This window comes from Neovison vison, chromosome 9 (assembly GCF_020171115.1).
Source record: "Neovison vison isolate M4711 chromosome 9, ASM_NN_V1, whole genome shotgun sequence".
NCBI lineage: Eukaryota > Metazoa > Chordata > Mammalia > Carnivora > Mustelidae > Neogale > Neogale vison.
The window spans coordinates 1,312,802-1,338,846 of NC_058099.1; the positions used below are offsets into that span (position 1 = coordinate 1,312,802).

General features: G+C 62.3%; 1 protein-coding gene across 1 annotated transcript; it reads right to left on the reverse strand.

Annotated features, from left to right (window-relative positions):
- Positions 1-132: 132 nt before the first annotated feature.
- On the reverse strand, positions 133-26,045 carry FAM163B (family with sequence similarity 163 member B). Its single transcript, XM_044264209.1, has 3 exons — positions 25,990-26,045; positions 1,084-1,199; positions 133-534 (listed from the first exon to the last, which is right to left on the reverse strand). The coding sequence occupies exons 2-3, from the start codon at positions 1,174-1,176 to the stop codon at positions 133-135; spliced, it is 495 nt and encodes a 164-aa protein (XP_044120144.1). The 5' UTR covers positions 1,177-1,199; positions 25,990-26,045.

Sequence of the window (26,045 nt, forward strand, 5' to 3'; positions counted from 1 at the left end):
GCCCCGGTGGCCCCCCGTGGTGACAGGGAGGTGCGGAGGACTGGCCCGAGCCCTGGTCCCGGCCTGGGGCCAGGCCGGTGTGCCCCGGACACCCCACCATGGTCTGGGGAGCCGTGGGGCGGGCGGTGCGGCTCAGACGTCGGTGCTGACGCTGCGGCTGCGGGAGAAGGCCTCCCGCATGGCCGACAGGCGGTTGGGGTTGAGCGCCTGCAGCCCCCCAAAGCCCCCGGGGGACAGCTCCGCGTCCTCCTGGCCAACGCTCTGGTAGGCCACGCGCTCCCCGCCGTTGCGCACGCCCTCGTCCTCGGGCTCCTGCAGGAAGAAGGTGGGCGGCTCGTAGTGGGAGCAGCTGCGGCAGAGGGCGCGGGCCTGCGGGGTCTTCTGGCTGAAGGAGGTGGAGGCGGCCGGGTAGAGCGCCGGCCCGTTGGTCAGCACGAGGCTGCGGCTGCCGGGCAGCGGGGGCAGGTGCGCGTGCACGGCAAAGTCAGGCTCCTCCTCGTCCTCCTCCGACTCGTCCTTCTTGCAGCAGTAATACTGCAGGCAGAGGGCAGCTGAGCTCCGGCCCCCGCCCGCCCCCACGCGCGGCGGCCACGTTGCGGGGAGCACGCTCCGGCCAGACCCCCCACCCCCACCCCCTCCGAACACTGCAGGAAGGACCTGGCTGGTTTCATCCCCGCAGGAGGCAGGGCAAGGGTCATCGCCATTTTGCCGGTGGGGAAACTGAGGCACAGAGGGCTCAGGCAGCCTGACGGTGGGTGCTGGGTTGGGCTGCCTTGCTCTGCACTCAGGGCTTCCCCTCCCCTCGGGGAGATGTGGAGGGCCCAGGGGCTCACCCGAGCTCCCCTGCTCGGCAGCTGCATGCCCCTGGCTAAATGCCTCACCCTCCCTAAGCCTCCTGGCCTCTCCTAGGTGAGGTGCCCCCGGTGGCCCCCATCCCGAGCCCCCAATCTGGGTCCCAGGCCAGGGCCATCTGCTTTGCCCCTTCTGCAGGACCTGACCCTTCCCCTCTTCCCGGGCCCCAGTCCTCGTGGGGAGGGTGGGGGGCTCCCTCCTCACACCCCCCTCAGCGCCCGGGGGCAGTACCTGGAGCCGACAGTAGCACAGAACGGCGATGATGCAGAGCAGAATCACAGTCGCCAAGATGCCCCCAGTGATGACCACGGTCCCGGCTGTCATCCGCCCCCTTCTCCATCAACAGCCTGCAACACAGGCCACCGGCGCCCCTGGAGCACCCTCGCCAACTCGCAGCCGAAGCAGCCCTGCCCCCTCGGGGAGTCGGGGAGATGGGCCGAAAGGGGCACGTCGAAACCCCAGGGCGTCCGCGCGGGAGGGAGGGGCAGGAGGAGACCCAGGCCAGCTCTGCCCCTCCCTCTCCAGGCCTGGCCTCCACACCCGGAGATGCTAGCCGCACGCCCCGGCCTGGCTCCCGGGGCTCCCAGAAGATTCCGTGAGGGCGGGCGCCCTCCGGCACTCGGCGTAGCTCTCAGGGAATGGCGCCCTTCCAGCACGGCTCTCCCGAGCTCACGCATTTTTAAATTCACCCAAACACAGTCAAGCTGAACATATGGTTTTGTAACCTAACAGGATCTTCCTTATTTTTCCATATCATCACATCTTCTCCCGCGACATGATTTCTAGGCATAGCCCATCCTGGGACATAACCGATCTGGTTTCTTATAAAAATGTTGTGTTGGGGTAAAACACGTATCGCGGTGGTCCGAAAAAAGATATTCCAAGTGGATGTGTTTCGGTAAGCGCTGTTGTGGCTAAATTCTTAGAAGTGGGCTTTCTAGGCCAAAGGACAAGGCCCTTTGTAAACTCTCCGTCACGGCACACGTCGCTGACACCAAAACAGGACGGACGTGCGTCCTTGGCCGCGCTCCGGTTAGCCGTTCCGACCGTCCAGCCGGGCGCTGGTGAACCCGGTCTAGAGCGAAAGCTCCCCGCGGGGAGCAGTCACTGACGCCGATTCTCACCAGGGCCTGGTCCGAGTTACAGAGGTTTGAGGACGGCTTGCGACGTTCCGGGATGGCGAGCAGGCCTCTCCCGCGAGCCGGCGGTCGCTAGCTCCTACACACCCTGCTCTAACTTGCCGTCCCTCCTCTGCAGGCGTATGGCGTGGGGTGGGGGAGAAATTAAGGATAGTACAGGAAATCCCAGAGCGTATCAGTTTAGTGCAAAATCGGGCAGATTAAAGACTTAAAAAAACAAAAATACCCGGTCTGTGTTCAGCGTCCTTCCATCAGCTCCAAAATGCTTTTTTACAGTTGGTTCAAATCAGGCTCCAGGCCCATTTGGCTTTTTCGACTCTAGAACATGTCCGTTCCCTCCCCTCTCCTCGTCCACTCCCCGCCAGGTTGTTTATCGAAGAAACTGGGCCATTTCTCTGACAGAATTTTCCCTGTCCTGGAGCTGGCTGGGTCTCCTCCAGTGGCCGTGGCTGTGGCCCTCTATTGCTGTTTTGTCCCTACACTGGCTTCCGGTCACATCATTTCCAGGGACTGAGACTCCGTCCCTCTCGTCGTCGTGTCAAGAATAACCAGTGGGGTTCAGCTGCTGTCGGCCCAGGTCCTCCACCGGAAAGTTTCACATTGGCCCCTCCACCTGGTTGAATTAACAGCCTGTGGGGTTGTCCCTGAGACCCATTATTTCATCAGGGGCCGAAAACAGTGACCTTTTGAACACTATAATTCCTTCTGCTTTTCTCAACTCTGGTCCTTCTCTAAGGAACTCTCCTCCCTAATACCTACGTGGTTATCCTAAAACACAGTCTGCAGGGGAAAGGCCCGGAAATTCAGTTCTGTATCAGTTTTCACAGCATGTTGGGTCCCCGAGAGCTGTGTCATGGTTTCCTAATATCACTGTGATCTCATGGATTTTTATATATTGAATGTACTTTTTGGGTGTTCAAAGGATCTCATTGGGATTGTGGGTTTGGAGGCCCCTCCACGTTCACTCCTATGTCATTTGGATGGGACCCCCCCCCCAATCCTTGATAATAGTTGACTTTTAGTCTTGTAGGTTCCAGCTCATCTTAACTTCGGGACCTACGATTCCTCTGCCATAGCTGGGGTCTCTTAGTGGGAAAGGGTTTGTAGAGAACATAGTCTGAGCACTTGGGGTGTTAGCTGCCCCTAGGTTTTTATTGGTTCTAGGTACCAGATACAGATACCAGAGCCAGGGAAGGAATGAATATATATATATATATATATATATATATACACACACACACACATACATATATACATATATATGTTTTAGGAAAGGAAAATAAAACATAAGTCTATGTTGACTTTATTCCTTATTTATTTTGCCCTGCTATATACAATAATTTTAAAATAACATTACCAGTATTTTTACTAACACATCTACTGAGTGCAACATGGTACTTACTGTGTTACCCTTTTTTGTTCTTACCCCCTAGGGGTGGATGGTAAAAGGACTGTCTCAAAGTCACGTGAAATAATTCCTAGGATAGCTTTTCCAACTCGATACTCAGACTCACTTATTTCAGTGAGTTCTTAGGTTTTTTTCCCTTAATCGATATAGTCTCTGCCTTGTAATGGTAGAGAACATTTGGGTCCAAAGTCAAAAGCATAAAACCAGGTGCATTCGGAGAGGTCACCCTTCCTGGCTGCCCCCTGATCTGTCCCAGAAGGAACAATTTTACTTAGTTCTAGGTTTACCACCCATGGCTTCTTTCTAAAAATACAAGTGAATATATCCTTCTTTCCTTCTCTAAAGCCAGAATGGCATTTGGCATATACTTCCCGCCCCTTCGCCGCCTCCCCAGGCCGCCTATCCCTGCATGGGCCACATGCACCCTGGTCACACGGAGCACCCCCAGGGACCCCTGCGGAGCCTGGCTGCTTTTTCTGGGCTCCGTCGCGCTCTGTAGCATGGGGAAGCCGAGCTTCCTCAGCCAGGCTCTGTGGGGCACCGTTTCCATTATTTCCTCCTTTTTACGATTACAGGAACGTGCAATGAAGAGCTTTATGGCGTGCACGTTTCTAAAGTTTTTGGATAAACCTTGCCAAAGACTTGCTGGAATCTGGGCCCATTTTTCCCCTTCCAGGAATGTGTGAGATTTGACATGGGATTTTCATTCGGAGACTCAAGATCTGAGCAGTTGGTACATGGGAAGGGAGGGGCTGGGCCCCTGCACCGGGGCAACAGTGGAGGAAGGGGTCCAGCAAGGGGGAAAGGGCAGGGGTTTCCCTGTAGACTCTCTGGTTAGCTGGGGAGGGGGCCAGCACCCCGTCCACAGATGGCGGGGAGCACAGCCCTGCACTGACATGGTGAGTGGTCTGGGCTGGGAACCCAGACTCTGGACAGACAGACAGACAGTAAGGCAGATCTGGACAGACACAAAGTGATGAGACAACGAGACCCAGACTCACAGACGGCTCCAAACTCAGACAGAGGTGTGGACAGGGCCCAAGTCAGGAAGACAGAGTGCAGGCCACAGCAGACAAAGCAGGAGCCCCGGGGACCCCCACATTCCTGGGCACCCTGCCGGGCAGCTCCCACCCGCCTTGGCTCCCCAGCCGGCTGAGGCCAGCTGGCCTGCTGGCCCTGCCAAGGGTGCAGGCCAACCTGGGGCCGGATCCAGGGAGCTGGGTGTGCAGGCGAGGCGGCTGGGCGGGGGGAAGCTGTGTGGGGGCCAGGCCTGCTGTCCAGATGCATTTCATGCTTTTCCCTGAGGTGAGGCAAAGCACAGCCGACAGCTGCTGGCCCGACTCCCCTGCACCCTGCCCTCCTCTGGGGCTCTCAGGGCACCCCAGCCCTCCTCATCCTTGCCCCAAAGGGGCCAGGAAGCGGCAGGGGAATGGACCCCAGGCGGCCCTCCCTAGTGTCCATGGCGCCGTAAGAGGGCCGAGCGGGCCCTGGCACCCTGACTTTGCAGACATGAGGTGAGGTTCAGAGATGAGCGGCGCCATTTCCCGTGGCCCAGCCAAGCCCCAGCACCCCGTCCAGGTGGGCTGGGGCACACCATTCCGGCCCACTACCCAGAATCCGGGGCCTCCCAAAGGGCACTGGCCTCTGCACCGTCCTGCCCAGCACTTGCCAGGTGGGATCCCCTGGGAGACCCCGCGGGTGTGGTGGTTCCCACACCCACACGTTTGAAGATGAGTAAATCAGGACTGGCAGGGGCCAGCGCTAGTCGTTCCGGGGCCCGGGCGGAGGTCAGACCGGCCGTAGCATCACATTTTGGGGCTGAGCTGGCCCCCATTGCCCCCCACCGTACGAAGCCCTGCAGCCCGTGGGTTTCCGGGCGCTCCCCAGCCCCTGCTCTCCTCTCCAAGCCTCGGCAGTGTGTTTGCATCCCGCCTGCCAGCCCGCTGGCCGTCACTCGCCGGGGTCGCCATGGACGCGTGTCCCAGGCTGAGCCAGGCCTTCTCTCTCCCCCAAGAAACGGGCCCAGGACCCAGCCCTGGCCTGTCCCTGCCGGTCATCCAACCCAAGGAGGAGAGACAGGTGCCCTCAGCCACGCACGCAGGCCGCCCGAGGAGCTGGCCCTGGCTGGGGGGAGCGGAAGCACGCCGGAGCCCAGAGACGGCCCGGCCGCGGCCCTGACCGGCGGAAGTGCGATTCCCTCCCCGCATGCGCACAGTGACTCACTGTGTGACTGTGTCACCTTGCCTACGTTTCTGTTCTTTATGTCCCAGAAGATAATTTTGCTCCTGCTTGGTCACGGAGGTCACGGAGTCAAGAGACGCCGCGCAGGGATTGAAGCTCTGCTGGGCAGTCCAGCGTCCCCAGGCCCCGGCACCCCGCAGACGCCCTAAAGCCGGCCCGGCTCCCCCTCCTGCTAGTTGTGCCTCAGTTCTCTCCTGGTCCGGCGATGACGTCAAGGGTCCCACCAGGGGCCGGCGTACCGTGCTCCGATGGCTACTGTTAACACACGTGTCCCTCCCCAGCTCTAACTGCTCTGTCAGGTCCGGGAGGACGTTGGGGGAGAGGCTGTGGTGGCCACAGGGCCCCTCTCCGGCGTCTGGGATCCCGGAGGCCCCTTGCTCGGCCTGGCTCTCGGGGTCCCTCCCGCGGCAAGCGGCCTGCTGGGGTGATGGGAAGGGTGCCGCCCCAGGCCGGGCGCCCAGGGCTGTCAGCAGCCGCGGCTCCAGCACCAGGCACATCCAGCTGGAGCGTCTCCGTCTCGCTCTGCAGATACACGCATGCCGAGGGCAGCAACATCCGCGGCGGGCGCCAGGCCCGGGGCCAGGCCCGGCCAGCAGACGCGCACACGGCTGGCGGGTCTGCCTCAGGCCGCGCCTGTCATCCGTCCACAGCTAACTCCAAACTCCCCCTCTGAGGGACATGGCCTCCCTCGGGCCCACCCTCCTGCCACCCTCTGTCCTGGTGGTGTCCATCCCCAGGACGCCCTTCCAAGACCCAGAGCATGCTGCCACCTCCTCCAGGAAGTCTTCTTGAATTTCTCAGTCCTGGGAATGCCAGGGCTGGGATGTCCCACTCCTCTACTTAGTCGTGGAGGCCGAGGCCAGCAACGGGGAGGGGCGTGGCTCATCCATGACCTCACACGTGCGTCAGCGGAAGAAGGGCTGTCAGACACGTGCTTCTCCGACGCCACGGGGACGAGCCCGAGAGGCCCTCATCCTGCCCAACATGGGGGTGGGGTAAGTGAGGAAAGGCCTGCCATGTACTTGCTGGTCACCCTGGGTCAGAGGCCTCTCTCTGGGCCTCAGTTTCCTTATCCTGTAATGTGGGTATGCCCGGGTTTAGAGGCCAATTTCTGCAGCTCTGGACGTGAAACATCTAAGTTTGTGACTCTAACCAGCCCAGCCTGCCGGGGGCTGGGGCGATGGACACGCGGGGCAGACGCTGAGGATTGCAAAGGTAAAACAGCGTCAGCCATGGATCTGGGCCGTACAGCAAGACGGCATCCCCCAGGGCGGGCAGAGCAGAGAGCTGTGGGCTCGTCGGGTGATGCTTCCCCGGGAGCCTGGAGGAGATCGGGCTGCCCCGGTGGCCCCTGGGCACCTTGTCCCGAGCATGGCAATGCTGAGGGCCCAGGAGACCAATGGAGGGCTCTGGGGGTCAGGGCTGCTGACAGGTGGCCTGCCCTGGGGTGACCCCAGGGGGCTCCCTGGAAGGAGGGGCTGGCTGGGCTCCGGAGGAAGGGGATGGCTGTGGGAGGGGGGATAGCAAAGAAAGGCGGAGCAGAGAGGCGCTGGCAGACCCAGGGCCAGCCTGGAGGAGTTCCTCCCCTGAAGTCGTCAGCACCGTGCGGCGGAGACGGGTTGGCCAGGATCGCGCTGAATTGTTCATCTGCCCCTTGGGACCATAAAGGGTTTTAAAGCTTTATAAACAGCTTTGCTTCCCTGTCCCCAGCCTCGGTTTTTACAGGGACAGGCTGTGAGATGGGGCCCGCCTGTGTGTCCCCGCCCCCACCCCTAGCGTCTGGGGAGGGGGCTGGGCAGGGGAGCCAGCGGCTTTAGGAGCTCTGGTTGTCTCCGGAGCAGGAAGACCCGATGGGCTGGTGTCGGGGCTGGGTTGCAGGAAACACCTGGTGGCCCAGCCAGACGCCAGCCTCCACCTGCCTCCCCCCACGGAACCCCCTCCCCACAACCACCTTCCTCTGGCAGAAGACCCCCGGGAGGCTGCCATCTGGACCACACGTCCTGCACCAAGTTTCAGACTCCTGTTTTCCTTTTCCTCTCGCCCCGTCCCCCTGCCAATTCCCCCACCCCCCCAGCCCCCACCGGTGCAGGGTCATGAAAGCTTCTGTCCACTGCATTCACCTTAGATGCCCTGTGCTCCTTTAGGAGCCAAAGAGAAGCTGAGCCCCGCACCCTTGAGCCCCAGCCGGGCCTCTGGCTCTTCTCCACCAGCGAGCGACTTCCAAACCCACCAGGTACCAGAACGTGGGGGCGCCTGGGACACACGTGGATGCCCGGGCCTCCCTGAGTCTGTAGGGGGCCCTTGGCATCGGCTTGTGGGACCAGCAGCTCTTCCAGCCAAGCGATGAGGTCGCCACTCGCTTCCAGATGGGGAAACCGAGGCTGGGGGAGCCCAGCAGAGGGTCCTGCCTCCCTGCAGGCCTCGCCCTGTCCCGCTGTCTCGTCAAGGGCTTATGGAGCGCCGGCCCGCCTTTTCCTGCACAAACACGTCTGTCTGGTTACAAAAACGCTCCTGCTACCTGGAAGCCCAGGGGCCCCGTGGTCCTCGAGCGAGAGCGGCCGCGGAGTTCCTGTCTAGACCTCCTCCACATTTGTTCCTAATTTCACGCTCCGCGGGCTCCCGGATTCCTGTGTTTGGTAATGAATCGACAGGGCAGTTCTCAGCCGCTCTGCGGCTGGTCTCAGAGATACTCTCCAGAGCTGGGCTGGGCTGGGCCGGGGCGGGCTGGCGGCGGGGCCTGGAGGCCTGGAGGCCTGGAGGGGTACTTCCCAGTGGCCCCTGGAGATCTCCTCTCCAAGCTCCCCAGACCACAGCCCACCTGGTGCCGGGCCCAGAGAATATCCATGTGGTGGTGGTGGGGGGTGGGCACGGGGTGGGGGTTGCCCAGAGCCGCCACGCGCGGCTGGGGAGCGGGTGCCCTGGGCTGGCCTGCCACACGCCGTGGGCACCTTGAAGGACTGCCAGAAAGGGCACGAGGCACTGGCCGTATCTGGGGTCCACAGGCTTCCAGAAGTTCTCCCTGCTGGAGAGCCCCCCACCAGGGTCAGCACTGGGGGAGCAGGACCTTGCCTGGGGTTCCGGGTCTGTCCCCACCACCCAGCCCAGAGCGCACAGCAGGTGCTCAATGCTCAGAGGAACTTCGAGTGAGCGCGTGGGGGAGTGGGGGGGTGAGCGGGCGGGGGGGTGGTGGTGGTGAGGGGGTGAGGGGGGCTGGGAGCTCTCAGAGAATGAGGGGAACTTCCAGGACAGACCCAGGCAGAGCCAGGAGCCCTGGGCAGTGGGACGAGGCGGGAGACCCATCCAGTTCCTTCTTCCCCTCGACCCCCCCCACCGCATGGCTGCCCCACCGCGCTCCCCAGGTCACGTGGGAAGCGGGGAGCACAGGCATCTCTTTGCAAAGTGACCCCACGCACACAGTCCGGGGGCAGACCGCTGCGGGAAAAACAAAGCATCCCCCTGAGCAAGCAGAGACATCTGGTCCTTGTGTCCCTTCCGGGCGTCCCCAGATGCTGCTGAGGCTGCGGAGGCGAGGCCGTGCGCTGCAGAGAGAGCACTGAGTGACCACCCCAGGCCCTGGGTGGCTGGGGGGCCTGAGCCGCGGCCAGGAAACTGGAAGGAGTTGCTCCGGGGGCCGCACTGGCACTGGCCAGGTGCTCAGCCTCCCCACTGCCTGGGAAAGAGGGCACCCCCAGCCTGGGGGCCTTCCTGCCCCCTCTGGCACGGTCCCCAGGCAGTCGCTATCTCCTTCCTCGGGAACCTTTGGGAAGGCCCTCCTGGCCTCTGGGACGGAGCCCTGCCAAAGCCACCCGGATCCTCCTGGTCCCTTGGGGCACCTTTGGGGCATGCAAACCTGCCAGTGGAAGGCCAGCCTGGGGCCCTTTCGTGAGGTTGGCTACCGCGCTCACGGCCTCCAGAGCCTGCTCAAGATTAACAAGTCCGAGCTGTCCCTGTTCCCATTGGTCCCAGAGCCCCCACCTTAGCACAGTGTCCTGCCGGGCCAGAGGAGGGGACACTCGGGGTGCATGGGGGGTCCTATGGGGATCAGGCTCAGGGGCGTATGTTGCCGTCCCCTCTCTGTGCAGAGGAGGCTTACCCAGAGTCACCCTGGATGTCTGGTGCAGAACCAGGGTTGGGCACAGGCCAGTGGCCCTGAACTGCCTCCTTGGGCCCCAGGGTGGTTGGGGGTGGGGGGGGAGGAGGCAAGGCACCCACTGTCTGATGCTGAGCTCTGCCATGTCCGGCCCTGGGGTCCCAGCCACCCCCAGACCTCTCCTGCCTGACCTCCCGTGGTCTGGAAGACGTACGTGCGTCTGTGCCAATGGATGCTCACGGTTCAGGCCCAAGCAACTCCAGCGCAGCTAAGACATTGGCCCGTCAGCAGAGAGGCTGCCCAGGGGTCCCCTCCGCCCATGCTGCCCTGCTGGGCTTCCTCAACCTGTCTGGACAGGCCACTACTTCCCTCACACACTCCGGGTGGCTCCCAGGTACCCACATTAGAAAGAAGCACATGGTCCCGTCCTGTGCCTGGCGGGACGCGACCCTCCTTGCCAACATCTGTGTCCCTCGCAGTCCGGGCAGGTTCACCCTCACCCCATTTTACAGACCAGGACACAGAGCCAGAGCCGTGCACAGGGGTCACGTGGTTCGGAGTGGGGTAGCAGGGGGTAAACCTGGCTGTGCCGCCCCAAAGCTGGTGTCTTGTCCTTCCCTCCTCCTGGCCGCCCCCTCCAGCTTGCCTAAAGGTGGGAGGGACAGGACAGGGCTGCGTTCCCCTCCTTGCCTCATTGCAATCCGAGCACCATGAAGGCAAGACCCCGGTTGGCCACGTTTCCGGCGCCCTCTGTCACCAGGGGTCAGCACAGCGCAAGGATACAGCGAGGGCTCGGAGAGAAGTGGGATTGGAATGGGGTTGGATCCGGGGGCAAGCTGCCACTGACCAGGCTCTGAACTTGGGAAGGCAGGGGTGGGGTCTCGCCACGGCGGCCCTCGCCTCCCGCACCTGCCTGCCCCCCACCCCTGTGTCTCCCGGGCAGGTGGGAAGGGTGAGCCTCTGCTCAGCTGTCGCTGGGCTGCCTTTTTCTCTCCTTTAACGGTAACAGAGGGTAGAACCTGGGTTTGCAAAACCCTTTCTGCTGGTTGACTTAAACGTCGCTTTCTGCTTTCAGCTTCCTCGACCGAGAACAGAGCACGGCTCCTGGGCCAGGTCAGAGCGCGGCTCCTGGGCCAGGTCAGAGCGCGGCTCCTGGGCCAGGTCAGAGCGCGGCTCCTGGGCCAGGTGAGAGCGTGGGAGGCGCAGGGAGGGGCCCGGCCGGGACTTTGTTTATTAAACACACGCCGCATCCCAGCGCTGAGCGGAAGGCACTGCCCTCGATGTCTCACTTAACCCTCACAGGCACTCACCGCCCAGGCCCCATGCGTGTCCCCATGCGAAGACAGGGACACGGAGACACAGAGAGCGCCATGCGCCAGGGTCTGGCTGGGCCTGAGGATGAAGCACAGGCAGGATCGGATTCCAGGCCTTTGCCCGTCCCCGCGGCCCGGCTCCTGCGGTCTGATGAGACCCTAATGACATTTGGGAAAACCCTCGTGGCCTCAGCCTGGCAGAACAGAGCAAACGGGGCTCGGGGATGCTCCGCTGGGCTGCACCTGTCCCACGGGACCCCTACAGGCCGCCTGCCGTACCCTTGGGCGGCACAGCCGCCCAGAGCAAAGAAGCAGATATCCGGGCAGGGCCTGACAGTGGGTCCCCGGTGTGTGGGCCTTTCTGCCGGAGGCCCACTGGCTCCACGCCCCACGGCTGCTGTCCCAGGGAGAGGACAGTGACGTGTGGGACCACCCCAGAGATTGGGGATCGCTGAGGCACCCGGTGGGGGGCGGTTAACCACACCGAAGGAAGCGGTCATTATTTTCCTGACCCCGGCGTCATCTAGTACGTGTCTGAGGCCGACCCCGACCGTTGAGGACTCCTGTCTGCTGGAGCAGCACCTGTGGGTTTGGGGCAAGAGAGGACCCTGGACCTTTCGGTCACCGTGCAGACCTGCTGGGACCCCGAGAGAGGCCCCAGCTCTGAGCTTCTCTTGTCCCCTCTCCTGCCTCAAGGCAGAGGCTCAGCCTGGGTCCCCAGTGGCAAGGGCTCTGAGAAGGGCAGGGCCCAGTCGCGGGGGGGTCCTGGCTGGCCCTCTAAGGACTAGTGCAAGGGCCTCAGCCCTGCCGGGGCTTTGGGGTCTCCCTGCTCGGTGAGGGAGGGTGCGGTGGGGCGGGACAGCATCACCCACGGCTCCCAGCACCGGACACTCTCGGCTCTGGCCCCTGCCCCCTCCATTCCTTGTTGAGGATGGGATGCCCAGCCTTCTGCCGCTGTGACATTCACCCCTCTTCAGCCCGGCTCCCTGCCACGCGCCAGCCCCTCGGGGGCCCCAGCAAATCGGAGATCTTCACCTGGGTCGCACCCACCGTCACCGTCACCGTCACCGGGGGGCTCAGCACCACTGGGCTCCCCTGGAAGGTACGGCTCAGAGCCCCAGGTGTGTCAGGGGCTGCGGAGCACAGGTGGGAGCAACTGTCCTCCATGATGACCCCCGCCCGCCCCGGAGAGCAAGTCTGGACCGGATGTCCCCAGTTCCTCTGAATAAAGCCCACCCTCGGCTGGGCCAGCCCCGACCTCCACCTTGGCCTCAGGATGGGGACCGCGCCATGGATACATATGCTGGTCCCAGGTCTGTCCCTACCCTATGGTCTCTAGGCTTGGGACGCCCCCGGGACCACTGCTCACTGCCTCCCAGGTGGCTAAGAACTTCTGGTCCTTTGGGACCGTGCTCGGGTCTGGCCTTCTACAGGAAGCTTTTGCTCCCTCTTCCATAGGCCTGGCCCGTCTTCGGCATCGAGCTCGGTGAGGGATACGCCACTGGCCTCCCCTTGACGCGCAGGCCCTGGCAAGCAGCAGGAACTCCATATGTGCCTGTGGAGTGAGTCACCAGCCAAGACCGCGCTCCTGGGAGCTGAACGCCGGGGCAAGGGGAGAGGGGACTTTGGGGCCGTGGGTGAATTTCGGGGGAGAAGCCCAAACCAGCTATGGAGGGGCTCCTGTGTAAGGACAAGGGGAGCCTGGAGACTGAGGAGACCCTGACGCCATTAGTTTCTGCTCCCTGCTCTGGCGGTGTGCCCCGGGGGAAAGAACGCTGACATCTGCGTTTGCGGCACTGGGTAGGGGAAGGCGCGCCTCACCCCATTCAGGCCTCCTCATCATCCTTGGGGTTCACAGATGAGAGAACGGGGGGGTCATGGAAATGGTGTCCCCTGTCCAAGGGCACCTGCGCACGGCTGGTGGGAGGCAGAACTGGGGGCCGGGTCTGGTCGTGGGGGGCTTTTTCAGAAAGGCTGGCTGCCTTGGGCATCTCAAGGGTCGGACCAGCACCTGGGCCATCACTGGCAGCCGCAGGGGTCTTGCAGCCCTTGGCCCCTGTCCCCTGCAGGGGCGGTGGGTATCTGCAAGCAGTTCAGGGCAGAGCATCAGCAATCAGGAGGGCTTCCAGGAGGAGGCAGGGTGTGGGGTGGGGAGCCAGCTCCCTGTCACAGAGAGCCCAGCTCTCACAGAACAGAAAACCGACTTCTCTGACCCCAGGGCCAGCTTCTGCCCTCCAACCTGGCAGACCATCAGCTCCTGAACCTGCCTCCGGGCCTATAACTCCTTCCCTCAGACCCCCAGTGTCACCCGGGAAGCTGGTGAGCCCAGAAGCCCGGCCCCAGCCAGACCTACGGATCAGGAGCCCGGGCTTTAATGAGGCCCCCAGGGCAGTGACAGACGGACCCCAGGCTGTACATCAGGATGACCCGGGCAGCCCACCGCCCAGCCCCAACTGAGCCCAAATATGGGAGCATCCCCGGGGGTGGCCCAGGACCAGGTCTGTTGGGTCGGGAAGGCGGACACCTGTGAATACCCTGAGCCACCTGCCATGCTGGGAGCGCCGCCCCCCGGGGGGCCTGGACAGCCCTGGGAGTGCCCCCTACCCGGGAGCCCAGGAGGGGCTGGGCCCTGATGCAGGCTCCCCCGCGTGGCCCTCCCTGGTCCAGGAGCTCCGGGTAGCTGTCTCCGTTCTGTGGGGCTGGACACCCCCATCACGGCGAAGCCCTGCTCTGCGGCCCAGGTGAGACCCCCGGCCCCGCTTGATTTCCTCCTCTGCAGCCAACCTCCCTCAAGTCCTGCCCCGTAGCTCCCGAGACACCTGCCGCCTCCATTGTGCCCTTTGGCGTCCCCTTGCCCAGGCTGCCCTCCACATCTCATCTGAGCCCCCGTGGCTGATGCCGTCTGTTCTGTTAGGGATCCCTCGCCACTGCCACCCAAGGCCCGGCTCGGATGCCTCCTCCTCCAGGCAGCCTGCACTCATGCCAGTGGGGGCGGGCCTCTCCCCCTACTCCTGGTGCGCCTGGGAGCCAGAACGCCCTGGGTGTGAATCCTGACTCTCCTTCATGGCACGGTCTCTCGTCTTTAAAACAGGACGATCATGCGGGTCTCCAGCCCCACCCTCCTTCCTCTCCCTCAACTCCATTCTGCAAGCATCCGTTGAGGTCCGGCTGTGCCAAGCATGGCAGTGACCGGGACCAGGGAGTAAGACTGTCAGGACAGATGTGCACACGCGACCCGGAGCTTTGAAGGCTGCTGAGGTCCGCAGGGGACGGCGGCTTCGATGGAGCCCGCACCGACCTGCTGTCCTTTTCTCTCTGTTCAGAAGCCCGTGGCTTCTCTCTTCTCAGGCTGCGGGCTCTGGGGCCCAGGCGCCTCAGCACCCAGCTCAGGGTCTGGAGAGCCCAGGGCACTTTGAAGAGTCGACTAACAGGTATGATCTTGATGATTTTTTAACGAGACAAGGCCCCACACGCAGACGGCGCTGGGTTATTCAGAGCCGGGGTTTTCCTCTGCAGGCACCCCCATGCTCCAGCCAAGTAGCCCCCCCAGAACGCAGGCCTGTGCATGACTCTCCTGGTCCAGGCCCCAAACATCTGGGTGTTCCCGGCCCTCCGAGCTTGTCCCTGGTTTCCTTCCTCACCGTGGCATTTGCTGTCCCTGCCCTGCCTTGTAAACCCGCCTGGCTAGAGGATCATTCCCTGGGCCTCCCAACCACACGCTACATGGTCTTGCCTCTGGGACTCTGCTGGTATTCCATGGGCCCTGAACTCCCTTCCAGTTCTGCTTATTAAAATCTCTGGCTATCAGTTGGCACACTCCTTGAGCAAGCCTTTCCTGCTCTCCAGATCCTGGGTATGGCTCTCTCTTCTGGGATCTACTAGCATTCACTGTCTATACTAGGTCCTGGGCATTTATAGCTTATCAACAATTCAACAGTAAACATTTATTAAGCTCCTGTTGCGTCCTGGTTTCTGCTCTGGGTCCCTGCATTTGAAACAGGAAGTGCAAAGGCCCAGAGGCAGAAAAAGCAAGGCGGGCTCCGGGAGCTGGTGCATCAGAAATCGCATGGTGCCAGGGTGGGTGGTCGGCGGGGTCTGTGTGCCCCCGAACAGCCTTCACGGAGCCCTTCCGCCTGCTGCAGTTCGGTGTCTTTTCCTTCCTGAAGTGCTTTCTAGATTGTCCATCCTCACCAAGTCTACCTGAGGTCAGAGAGAGACCTCGGAAAGGATTCTAGAGAACATTGCTCATGGCCACACGGGTCCAGGAATAGTTCCTGCTCCCAGCTCTTAGAGGAGAAGTTCGTAACATAGAGGGGCCGGACTGAGTGATGCTGAGGAAAAAAAAAAAAAAAAAGCCAGAGCAGGAAGAATCAAACCATTTCCAAATAACAGCCACAGCCCAGTACGGGGCTGGCACAGAGGCACAGGGTGAAACTGGCCACGTGCGGGATCCAGTGGAAAGTTACCTGGCATGCGAGGAAGCCCACAGAACAATCCATCATAAGGAGGAACGTCAGTCCCTCGGGACCAACCCGGAAATGGCACAGACGACGGGCTTAGGAGGCAGGACGTTAAAATAGCTCTGGCGGCTGTCACTGCCGTGGTCCTAACGCAGGAGGAGGAGCTGGGTGCATCAGGTAGGAACACAGGTGACACTGGACAGAACCAAACCAAGTTTTCAGAGATTATAAAAAGCCTCGTCCCCCGACGACAAACACACCGGATGGGATTAATGTCAGATTAGATGCCACGGAGGAAGCGGGCTTGGGGACGCGGGGAGAAACCGCCAAAGGGAACCGGCACAGGGACAGACCCTGAGCGAGGGAGCAGGGCTGTGGGAGGTGAGGGGCGCACCCGCGGGACCCGCACCCCCACGGGGAGGCGCGCGGACAGACGGCCCGTGAGCAGAAACGCCGGCTGGAACTCAGGTCCGAAACCCTCCACGCACCAGAAACACCCGGGGCACGAGGGGCCGCTCTGAGCAAACTGTCAGAACTGGCGACGATGTGGACATCGAAGGAAGAGACTAGAACCCTGAGCGACAAAGGGGAGCAGCGCACGGACGTCCCGGCGAGGGCGGTGGGGCCAGGAGACAGCAGGCGGCCGCGGTAAAGCAGGGAAAACGCACCGACCTGGAATCTTCCATACAGCAAAGATCTTTCCGAAATCACGGCGAAATAAAGAGCAGCATGAGGACCTCTCCTCCTCCTGGCTCCCAAGTCCCGGGGGTCACAGTCTGGCTCCTGGCCAGGGCATGCCCTCTGGGTCTATTGCTGGAAGATTCTTAATTTCTCATTGCATCTGGGTCTCTCGTGGTCCAGCCTGAGCGCGGGCCGGGGAGTCGTGGGGGAAGGACTCTGCTCATGGGGGACTGCGTGGAATCGGGCTTGCTTCAGGTGAGCCCAGGTGAGGAAGCAGCAGCCCTTTGAGGGCTCCCCCTGCAGGGGACCCCAACGTCCCGGCCCCGCAGCGTGCGCACAGGAGGCGCGAGGCACGTTCTGTAGGATGACCTGTGCCATGTAGTCACCTCCCCTATGCCCACAGGAGCGTAAGAGCCAAAAGGACAACCGCATAAGGTCTTTGAAAACAATAAACCAGACACACACACACGTGCTCTGGTGGTTCACAAGGTTCCCGCGGTTTCCATGGGCGCCGTTGTAAGCTGCGTGCACTGAGGGAAGGAGGTCAGCTCTGCTTAACCCAACAGGCTGGGCACCTGGACCTGGCTGCTGGACGGGAGAGAGGGAGCAAGCTGGAGGGGTCTGCTCTCTCCCGCGCTCCCCGTGATCCCTGCCCCCTGAGTCTGGACAGCTGCCTGCTGTTTAAGACGAATTTTCAGGTGCAGCATCAACCCCGAACACAGCCTTGTGAGTTAGGAAGACAGAAGACCTCATCCTTATTCACAGGGGGGTCCCCCAGGGAAGGGGGTCGGTGGGGCGAACGGCTGGGTTGTGGCCGCACTTGTCCGACTCCCAGGGCCCCCTCCTGTGTCACCACCGCGGCGACCCTGTGCCTGTTAGCTGCCCTGACATTCCCGCCGCAGCCAGGCCGGCCCAGAGCCGATGGTGGGGGGCACGGCCACCTCCTCCTCCCAGGGCTGTGTGCACGCGTGCACATGTGCGTATAGATCGTTAACCTTAAGAACACGAGAGCCAGTGACTGTCCCAGCAAAGCACGTGCTCCGGAATATACGTATGCAGCATGGAACGGCCGCTCGGACGGACCGGTGTTTGTGCTGTCGCTTGCACATGTTGAATTGCAGTCCTCGCTGTGTTTGGGTAAATACACGCGTGTGTATGTGTGTACACGGCACGTGTGCATAGGCACATGTGTGTGAACAACAGAGGAGCTCAGGCAAAGGTGAGCTGAGTGACCTGGCGGTCCCAGAGGGACTGGCCGGACGGTGCAGCAGCTGGGGGCTGCGCTGGGGGCTCCACTGCCCCCGGGCACCCCCCTGGGAGTTCAGATGCCGTCCACGGGACCCGGAGCCTACCAGGGAGACCCCTGGCTCCCTGCCTGTCTGAGGTCAGCGCAGCTCATTCAAGGCAGGACCCTCCCCCCCGCCCCACCGGCCCCGGCCTGGTCCTGAGGCTCAAGGCAGGGTCTCGAGCCGGGTGGGGAGCCAAAGGTCTGCTGGAGCCTGGGATGCCAAGCCGAGGAGGCGGCAGGGCGAGCCAGGCCGCCGGGCGGGTCGGAACACCTGAATGACGGCACTTGCAGTCTAAGGGTCCCCCCGCTTCCCCCTTAGACTGGGACTTTGGACTTTGTGACCTGGTCTAAGCACCTGTGCAATGAACCCCGACGGAGATCTCCCCCTGGAAACCGCAGCTCATCCAAGACGGCCAAGCGGAGTGGCTGGACACACCGTCAGGGAGGGGAGGGGGCAGCACCGCCTCTGGCTCCGGGCCACAGTCCGGGCTCTTCTCTCCTCCCTGGGGGTCACGTCAAGTTCTCTCCAAGTACAGGCCACGAAGGCCCCCAGGGGGCCTACCTGTGCACGAACCTGCCGTCCTGGGGGCCTCCGGGGGCGGCGTCAACCCTCCGCCCAGCACCCCCCACTCCATTCATCTGACGCAGGTGGGCCCTGGGCCCGGAGCACAGACCCGCCTGGGCCCCCTCCACCGGGCTCTGCCGCTACCAGTAATTCAGCGGCTCCGCTGGAAAGTTCTGGGGGCCGCTCTGCCACCGCAGCAGTCTTGGGTGGCCCGGGCTCCAGCAAAGACCCTGCCCGCAGCAATCTGTTTCATATCAACTTCCCTCCGTAAGAAAACTGGGCTCAGCCATTTCTCAGGGAGTGTAGGCGTATTGTTGAAAGAGCGCGTCGCACAGATTAAGTGGTGGGTTTTTTTGTTTTTCTTTTCTTTTTCTATTTTTTTTTTTTGTTAAACCAGTAGTTATTGTCAGTGAAAAATGGCAGCATTAACCCCAGAGGCCTGGCCGGGAGCTGAGGCCTGACCGAGGGAGACCCGCCAGCCCCAGGATGGCCCCCACCACGACATTCCTGCTGCTGGAAAACGCCAGGCGCTGCCCGGAGCAGACCCGCTGACGACGCCCCGTGGGTCAGCCGGCCGTGCTCCCGCCACGGGGGCTTACGTCCGTTTCTGGAACGTTCTGAGTCCCTTCCTCGCTGAGGAGGCTCTGCGTGTTTGGAAGGCGCTCCTGATGGGAAAAGAGATGTCGTCTGGGGCTGTAAAGGTGGGGGGGGTCTCGGTCCAGGGGGAGGCCAGGCAGAAGCCGCGCTAGCCCCTGGCAGGCGAGGAGGGGCCTCAGAACAGCACAAAACTTCCAGCCGTCCAACAATTATCTACCGAGTGCTCCTACCTCTGTGCCAGGCCCTGTGCCAGGGGCTCGGCTCACAGGCGGACAGCACCAATAGGTGTCCTCCCCCCCCGGAGGCTCCCCGTCCCGGGTGCCGGGGGAGACCAGTCAGGAAGCCCCACAGAGCCAGCGGAACAGCGGGTCCAAGGGTGCGTGCCATGGGCTGACCTCAGGGGAGGTGACGAGGGGTCAGGGACTAGACCCTGAAGCGTGCCAGGGCTGCCGAGACCCACATTAGCCAGGAGAGGTGGTCCAGGCCGAGAGGGCAGGAAGCAGGAGGACCCCAGGGGAGGAGGGTTCTGGACGTGTTCCAGAGCAAGCCGTGAGCCGACAGGCAGGAGCCCCGTGGGGCCGACGGGCCACTGAGGAGCTTGGGGGCTAGCAGGGCCGAGGCAGGCAGGTCCCTCTGGGCCGCAGCTGGGGTCTGGGCTCTGCCCTCGGCTGGGACGGGACGGAAACAGGGTACTGATTCCCTGCTGCGCACGACAGCGGGGAACCTGAGATCCCCCCGGGGAGCCACGCAACAGGCTCTGCTGCCCCCGGTGCCCAGAGACCTCAGAATCTAGCACTGGGCTCCTTCCGTCACTCTCCTACGGGGGGACGAAGAACCCTCACCTCCACCCCTGCGGACGGGCACAGACGTCCCGTCTCTACAGACAGGGAAAGCAGGACGCAGAGCGCCTCAGCAATGCCTCTCGGCTCACCAGCTGGGGGGAGCCTGCGTTGGGAGCTGGGCTGAGCTGTGCGGTCCTAACCCCCTGTGCCCGTCCGAACAACCTGGGGGTTTGGCAGCCTTGCTGGCCCCCCCACCTGCTCCCTCTCCTCCCTCTTGCCCCTGCCCCCAGGTCTCACGGCCAACGGTGGGGAGAATTCCGGAGAGAAGAGAGGGGGGTACGCAGAGAAAAACAAGACAGCCAGTGACCATAAAAACCTACCACGGAAGTGATTATGTAAGACGCTGCACCGTAAACCCAAAATTTCTTTTTTGAAATAGAAATCTGTTTGGTAATTAGAGGAAACGCTCGTGTGGGAAGTTTCACGAAGGTAAAATTAAAGTTGACTGTATTTTTAATTTTGTAAATGGGTTCGCACTGAGCCAGGAGCCTTCTGTATAATGAATGTTTTAACCAAACAAACTCTAAACACAGGTAAATACCAGAAGCTCGCAATTTGACAATGTTACGAAGAAGTTGCTGTTTTTCTGCAAAACACGAGACTTTTTCGCTGTCTTCCTTCGAACCAAAATTGGTTCGTCATATCCCAGAATGAGCCCTCACAAAGCCATTGCTGGTTTCACAAAGTGTCCAGGGGAGACTCCGATTGCAACAGACACACAGGTCGCGGCCCTAAATGTGGGTCCTTCCTGAGCCAGTGGGGTCTGCTGGGCTCTGGGAGCGGTGGGGGTGGGGTGGGGTGGGTGGGGAGTGTCCTGCCGAGAAAGGGCGTCTGGACTAGGCACTTGCCTTGGAATCTGAAACATGAGCATCGTTGCTTTAGGAAGGCTCCCGAAGGTAATGAGGACGTCCATTTGCCAACAACAAATGGAAGAATCGGGAAAACAGGGAGGAAGTGTGACGTTCAGACACGGCGAGGTGAGCCCCACCCCCCAACACAAGTGTCAGGGACCCAGTAAAGATGCTCCCCGGCCTCCACCCATGCGCTGGGACACACACTCCGGAGCTCCCAGCAGCCCCCGTTCCCGCTCCCAGCAGTCTGGCAAAATAACCCCAGCCGACGCTAGGGGGACGCACGGGCGGGAAGCACAAAGCCAAAGCCAGGCTGGTGCTTTGGAGCTGGGGCCATAAGGAGGGGTCTCCCGCTCTGCCTTGGGTCCCTCCGTGGTCGGCAGCACCGGGAGGGTGCCGAGCCTTTTCGAGCCGAGAGGCCAGATGACGAGGAAAGGCGACCTCAGTCATACCAGATTTGAGGCTCAGAGCCGACGAGACCACCGGGAAGTGGCCGGCTGGACCCCCACCCTCGTAGCGGGTGGATTGCTGGAGAATCTTCTGTGAGTCACTGATTACCAGCCCAGGTCAACAGACCGGCGTCCCACATCCCAGTGACGGCAGAAATGCCCCACCTCCCCAGCTCTCCATCCTCCTCCCTGCTGGCTTAGCTCAAGTTCCACCTCCAGGAAGCCCTCCCTGACTGCTCCGTCTGGCCCGTGGGGTATCTTCCTTGGAATCTGGGGTGCCTGCTGCCGCACACCCATGTTACAATCCATCAAGAACTTCCCGAGCCCTGCTGCCCCGTTCGTTCACAAGTGCACGCCCCTCAGGCCCCTTCCGTCGTCAGTTGGTCTCCTGTTGGGCTCACACCCGGGAACAAGTGACTAACGCCACCCAGCACACGCGAAAACCCGGGAACCACAGGCCTGCTCCCGTGGGGCCCGGCGAGCCCCGAGAAGTGGGTGTGACGCCCGAGAGGGTCTGGATCTGCCGCTAAAACGGCAAGGGAGGGACACACGCCGACGAGCCCCCGGAAGACGCGGGGGGGGGGCACGCCATCGACTAACCCGCCGAGCGCGGGGGTCGGGGGCGTGGTCACCGCGGGGACGCCCGCAGCCTTTCCTTCGTGAAAAAACAAGGAATGCAGGGTTTGATTTTTTTCTTTTCAAGCTGGCATAAATGGATTTTATCTAAAAATCCCTTTAGTGTATTAAAACGTGCTCCAGATCAGCTGGAGACGTGGTGGCTTGGAGGAGACCGTCACCTGCGGCAGCTTTCTGCAGGTGGCGTTGGTTTTCTGTTCCGGTGAGCAGCGTGTTTTCCAGAACAGTGTGTCTCAAACTTCACTGAGCACAGAAATCGCCCGGGGAGCCTGCTAGGGCAGAAGGTGCGGAGGGGGTCTGAGAGTCTGTGCCCAGCCAGCTCCCGGGGACGTCGACGCCGCTACGGATGGCAGCCACACCGGGGTAGCACGGCTCCGATGGGACGCGCCACTAAGTGCACCAGAGGACGATTAACAACAGGAGCGACGGTAACAAGGGGGGGCCGTTCTCCAAGGATCCAGGCCAGCAGAGGGCCCCACCGGCCAGCACCAGCCTGGGGGCGCCCAGAAGGGCCACGTCTGCCATTGCTGTTGCTTTGCAGAAACTGTGCATCTGGTCGGGAAGAACCCAGAGCCAGGTGGTAGACGGGGAGCCAGGGCGGCCCCGAGGCCACTCCAAGGCCCAGCCAGGAAACAAGCACCGGGCGGGGCTCCCCTGCGGGTGGACCAGGCCTGGAAGAGAGGTTTCTGCGGGCGTGCAGCATGCCCGGACCACCCTCCCCAGTCGGCCCGCTGAGTCCTGATGTTAATATCATCACTGCAGAACCCAAGGCCCAGAGAGGCTAAGTCACTTCCCCAGGGACACACAGCTTGGGGAGAAACACAGCTCTGGCCAGCCCCAGTGGCCACTGCTCTCATCCACTACCAACCTGTTCTCGTGGCCAGGGAAGGTGGCAGACGAGGCTGCAGCCCTGGGAGCCTGGCCAGCCTCCACGGGGGCCTCCCGACCGGCCCAGGTTCCTCCCACCTCTGCCACCTAGGAAAGCTGAGCACAGGGGTCTAGTGACCGGCTGGGTACGACCTGGGCCCCCGCCCGGGAAAGCCCCCCGAGGCAGGCAGGCCACGTGCAGAGGACAGGCCGTACCACCGAGCCAGGCTGTGCCGGGCACTTCTGACGCTGCTGCTGGAACACAACAGCCCCCTCGGGGAACCGGGACCCCACCCCGCGCAGAACGGTGCTCTAGGGACACTATTTGCTCAGTCCCCAGCCCCTCCCACCACCCAATGCGCACCCAAGTGCCTCTGCCTGGGTTGGATGGCTGTGGCTTCCCACTTCTCACTCTCCCGGTCCGGGCCACCGTTTGGCTCCCGACTGGAGGCACTGTCCCCTCCGGAGCCTTCCTGCCTCCAGCCTCGCTCTCCCCAAGCAAGCCCTCACACCGCAGCCCACGAACGTTCTCTCGAGGCCGGACCTGGCCCTGTCCCTCCCAGGCTCGCGATGCCTGCGGTTTCTGGGGACCCTCTGAAGAGAGCCACCCCAGAGCGGGGCCTCCAAGCCTTGCCTGTCCTAACCTCCTCCTCGCTCCCCCGCTCCAGAGGCCCCAGGCCTCTCACCAGGATGATTTCTTTCCTCCTGCAAGACCCCCTGGGAAGTAGGGGCCACAGTCCCCATTTCAGAGCGCGGCCCAGGAAACAGCAACGGCAGACTCAGAGATGAACCCCAGTGCGAGTTCAAGGCTCTTGCCGCAGCCTAGTCTCACCCGGGGACAAGGTGGCCCCTAGAATTCCTCCTCAGACAGCCCCCTGCCAGGCGGGCTGGGCCGAGCCTGGGGGAGGAATCCCCAGCTTGAGCCTGTTCTGGGGGGGAACCTCATTCCCAAAGGAACAAAGAGCTCTGAAAAGACAGACCAGCGCGCCCGCAGCCGCGAGCCGGTGGAGGGAGAGGAGCTGGCAAACACGGGAGGGGCCGGGCTGTCAAATCCCCTCTGGAGCAAATCCAGAGGGATCGGGACACCGCAAGGAAAACCAGTGCCAGGAGGAGAGCAGAGCCAAGCTGAGCAGCCCCGGTCGTCCGGGCCTCCGCGGAGCAGACTGTGGGAAGGCTCGGGGTGTCCAACACCTCGGGCAGGCCCGGTTTCTCAGTGATCGCCGAGTGCTGTGGGGGAAGCCAAGGGACCCTCAGTTCTGCGCACGAGGAGGCTGAGCGATCTGCCCAAGGTAGCCGCAGATCCACTCTCCACCCCTCCCCCAACAAAGTGCCTCTTACTGACGGACGGACACAGACTTGCTTACTGGGGAGACAGTGGCAGGGCCGGGAGCTCCGGGGAGGACAGGACAGGGGCCCTGTGGCCACTGGGCCTTGCCTCTTGCCCGGAGGCAGACACAATGGACAGACAGGTACTAGTTCTCTCCCGCAGCCCCGCCTGCTCCCTCACCGGTCCTGAGCTCCGCCATTATGCCCTACGGGATCTCGCTGCCTCACTCTGTAGAGCAGGCCTGGAGGCCTCCCTGTGGGAGGCGGGTCCCTGCTGTGTAGCCTCCGGCCGGCAGAGCCATATGGCTCCCCCAGCACCAGCACCAGCGCTCAGCGATGCAGAGCCGTCGCCCAAACAGGCAAGGCTGGAGTGGGGGCCTCGGACTCAGGTCGGCCCCGAGAGTTCAGGACCCTCTGAGCTCCCTCGATCCTGCAGCTCCTCCCAGCCTCCGCCCGGTCCGGGGCTCTGAAGAACAGAGTGGTAACGGCCCATCAGGGACATGACACGAGCCACTCCGTCATTTCACAGCTGACGCTGTGAGGGAGAGTGACTTGTCCAAGGTCATCTGGAAAGGTGGACGGAACTGGGCAGCTCGGTCTTGGCTCCTCCGGCTGTGCCCACTCTTTCCCCTGAGCGTCCTTACTCACGTTTGACGATTGTGCCGCGTAAGGGAACTTGAAACCTCGGAGGCTGCGAGGCTCTCTGTGGTCGGCGCCCCCCTCGCTCCCCTGGAGAGGCCAGGCTGGAGAAGCTGCGACACTTCTGCAGGCCAGGCTCTCGGCAGAGAGTGGCAGTGAGCTCTAGAAAGACCAGCTGATGCTCCCTAGAGCTCCCCGCACACCCATCCCCGGCTCCCCTGGGCACGGAGGCTGAGAGAGCCTGCAGGTCCTTCCCAAAGCATGCAGGAGGCCAATTCCAGGCCTTCCGAGTGAGTCCCGACCCGTGAGCCCAGAGTGGCAGGGAGACCAGAAGTCGGGGGACCCAGGGCACAAGGATCACCCTGTTTTTTTCACCGTGTCTTGCAGGCGCCCCACAGCCACTCAGATGGAAAGATGAACAAACCCCACATTGCCTGAGCCCCAGCCTCGGGAGCAAGACGAATCTGTCACAAGTTCCCAGCTCCCGAGCTCCCGAGGAAGCTTGTGGTAAGTGCACAAAAGGCCAGAGTCAACCCCTCCCCTGGGCCCAGGGAGGGCCGGCACCACCTGCTTTGGGAAGGAGAGCTCTGGTCACCGAGGCTCTCTCCTCAGTGCCGCTGGCAGAAGGGGGATGGAGGCTCTCCTAGCAAGTGGGAGAGTTCTGGGTTTGGACGTTCTCATGGTGTCTGGAAACGCCCCCCTCCCCCTGCCCCGACCGAGAGCCTGTCCTGGCGTGAGCTGAGAGGAATGCTGGGGGAGGCTGGCAGATTGTCCCCGTGGGCCCTCCGGAGGTCCAGCATCCTGAGGAATGTGAAAACAGGGCAGGCAGGGGCTGAGGCCTCTGGAACACTCCCTTATCCTCGAGAAGGGTCAGTGAACTTGACCTTTGAGATTCTTGTCACTGAGTCATGGGCGCTGGCCTGAGATGTACCCTGGCAGGACCATTAGTGGCCACGTGGCCCTTGGCTTTGGGAGCACTGGACACGGGTGCGACGAGGTGGCAGAGCCGGCAGGGTGGACAGGCAATCTCTCTCGGGTCTTTGGGGTTTGGAAGGTCTTTTTATTCCTGGCTAGGAAAACGCAGACGCCAGTCTGAGATTCCTCTCCCACATTCAGCTGAGATTTCAAACAGGCAAAGGTGCGTGTGAGGCCATTGGCAGTGACAGACGATGGGGGTTTCAGGTCAGCTGTACCGTTTACTGGGTGTGTGACCTTGGACAAGGGACCAGATTTCCCTGAGCCTCAGTTTTCCCATCTGTCAAATAGGGCCAATGCCCCTTTCTCACGGGTGTTGGGTGAATTGCATGAATGATTACTCGCAGGTCGGGTGCCCGGCAGGTGTCTGGTAGAAGGCAAAGCCTCAGCAAATGAAAGGTCTTAGTTCCCAGCAACAGAGAGAATGGGGGCCAGGCTCCTCTCGGAAACTTTCTCTCCCCGATTTCCTTCGTGGCCAGGCCAAGACAGAGCCCAGGCGTCCCTTGGCACAGTAGGTCCCCCGCCTCCCTCGGGCCCTCGCTGCCCACCTGGGTCCCCGTTCACCGTCCACAGCCACCTCCCCGGGGGGCGCACTTCCAGGGCAGATGGAGATGGGACAGGTGGTGTGGCAGGGCTGCTGCGTGAGGCAGGGGCCTGGCTCCAGGCTGCTGCAGGGGGTGTTCCAGCCGAGGTGGGCACCCAGTCGGGGCTTCCCTTCCTGCGTCCTTGGCGTCCTGGGCCCCCGCGCCCCGCGACCGCTCCGCTCTTACCTTGAACCATGGGAACGGCGCTGCCCCGGCCGGCCGAGGACTTGGGCGCACGTGAC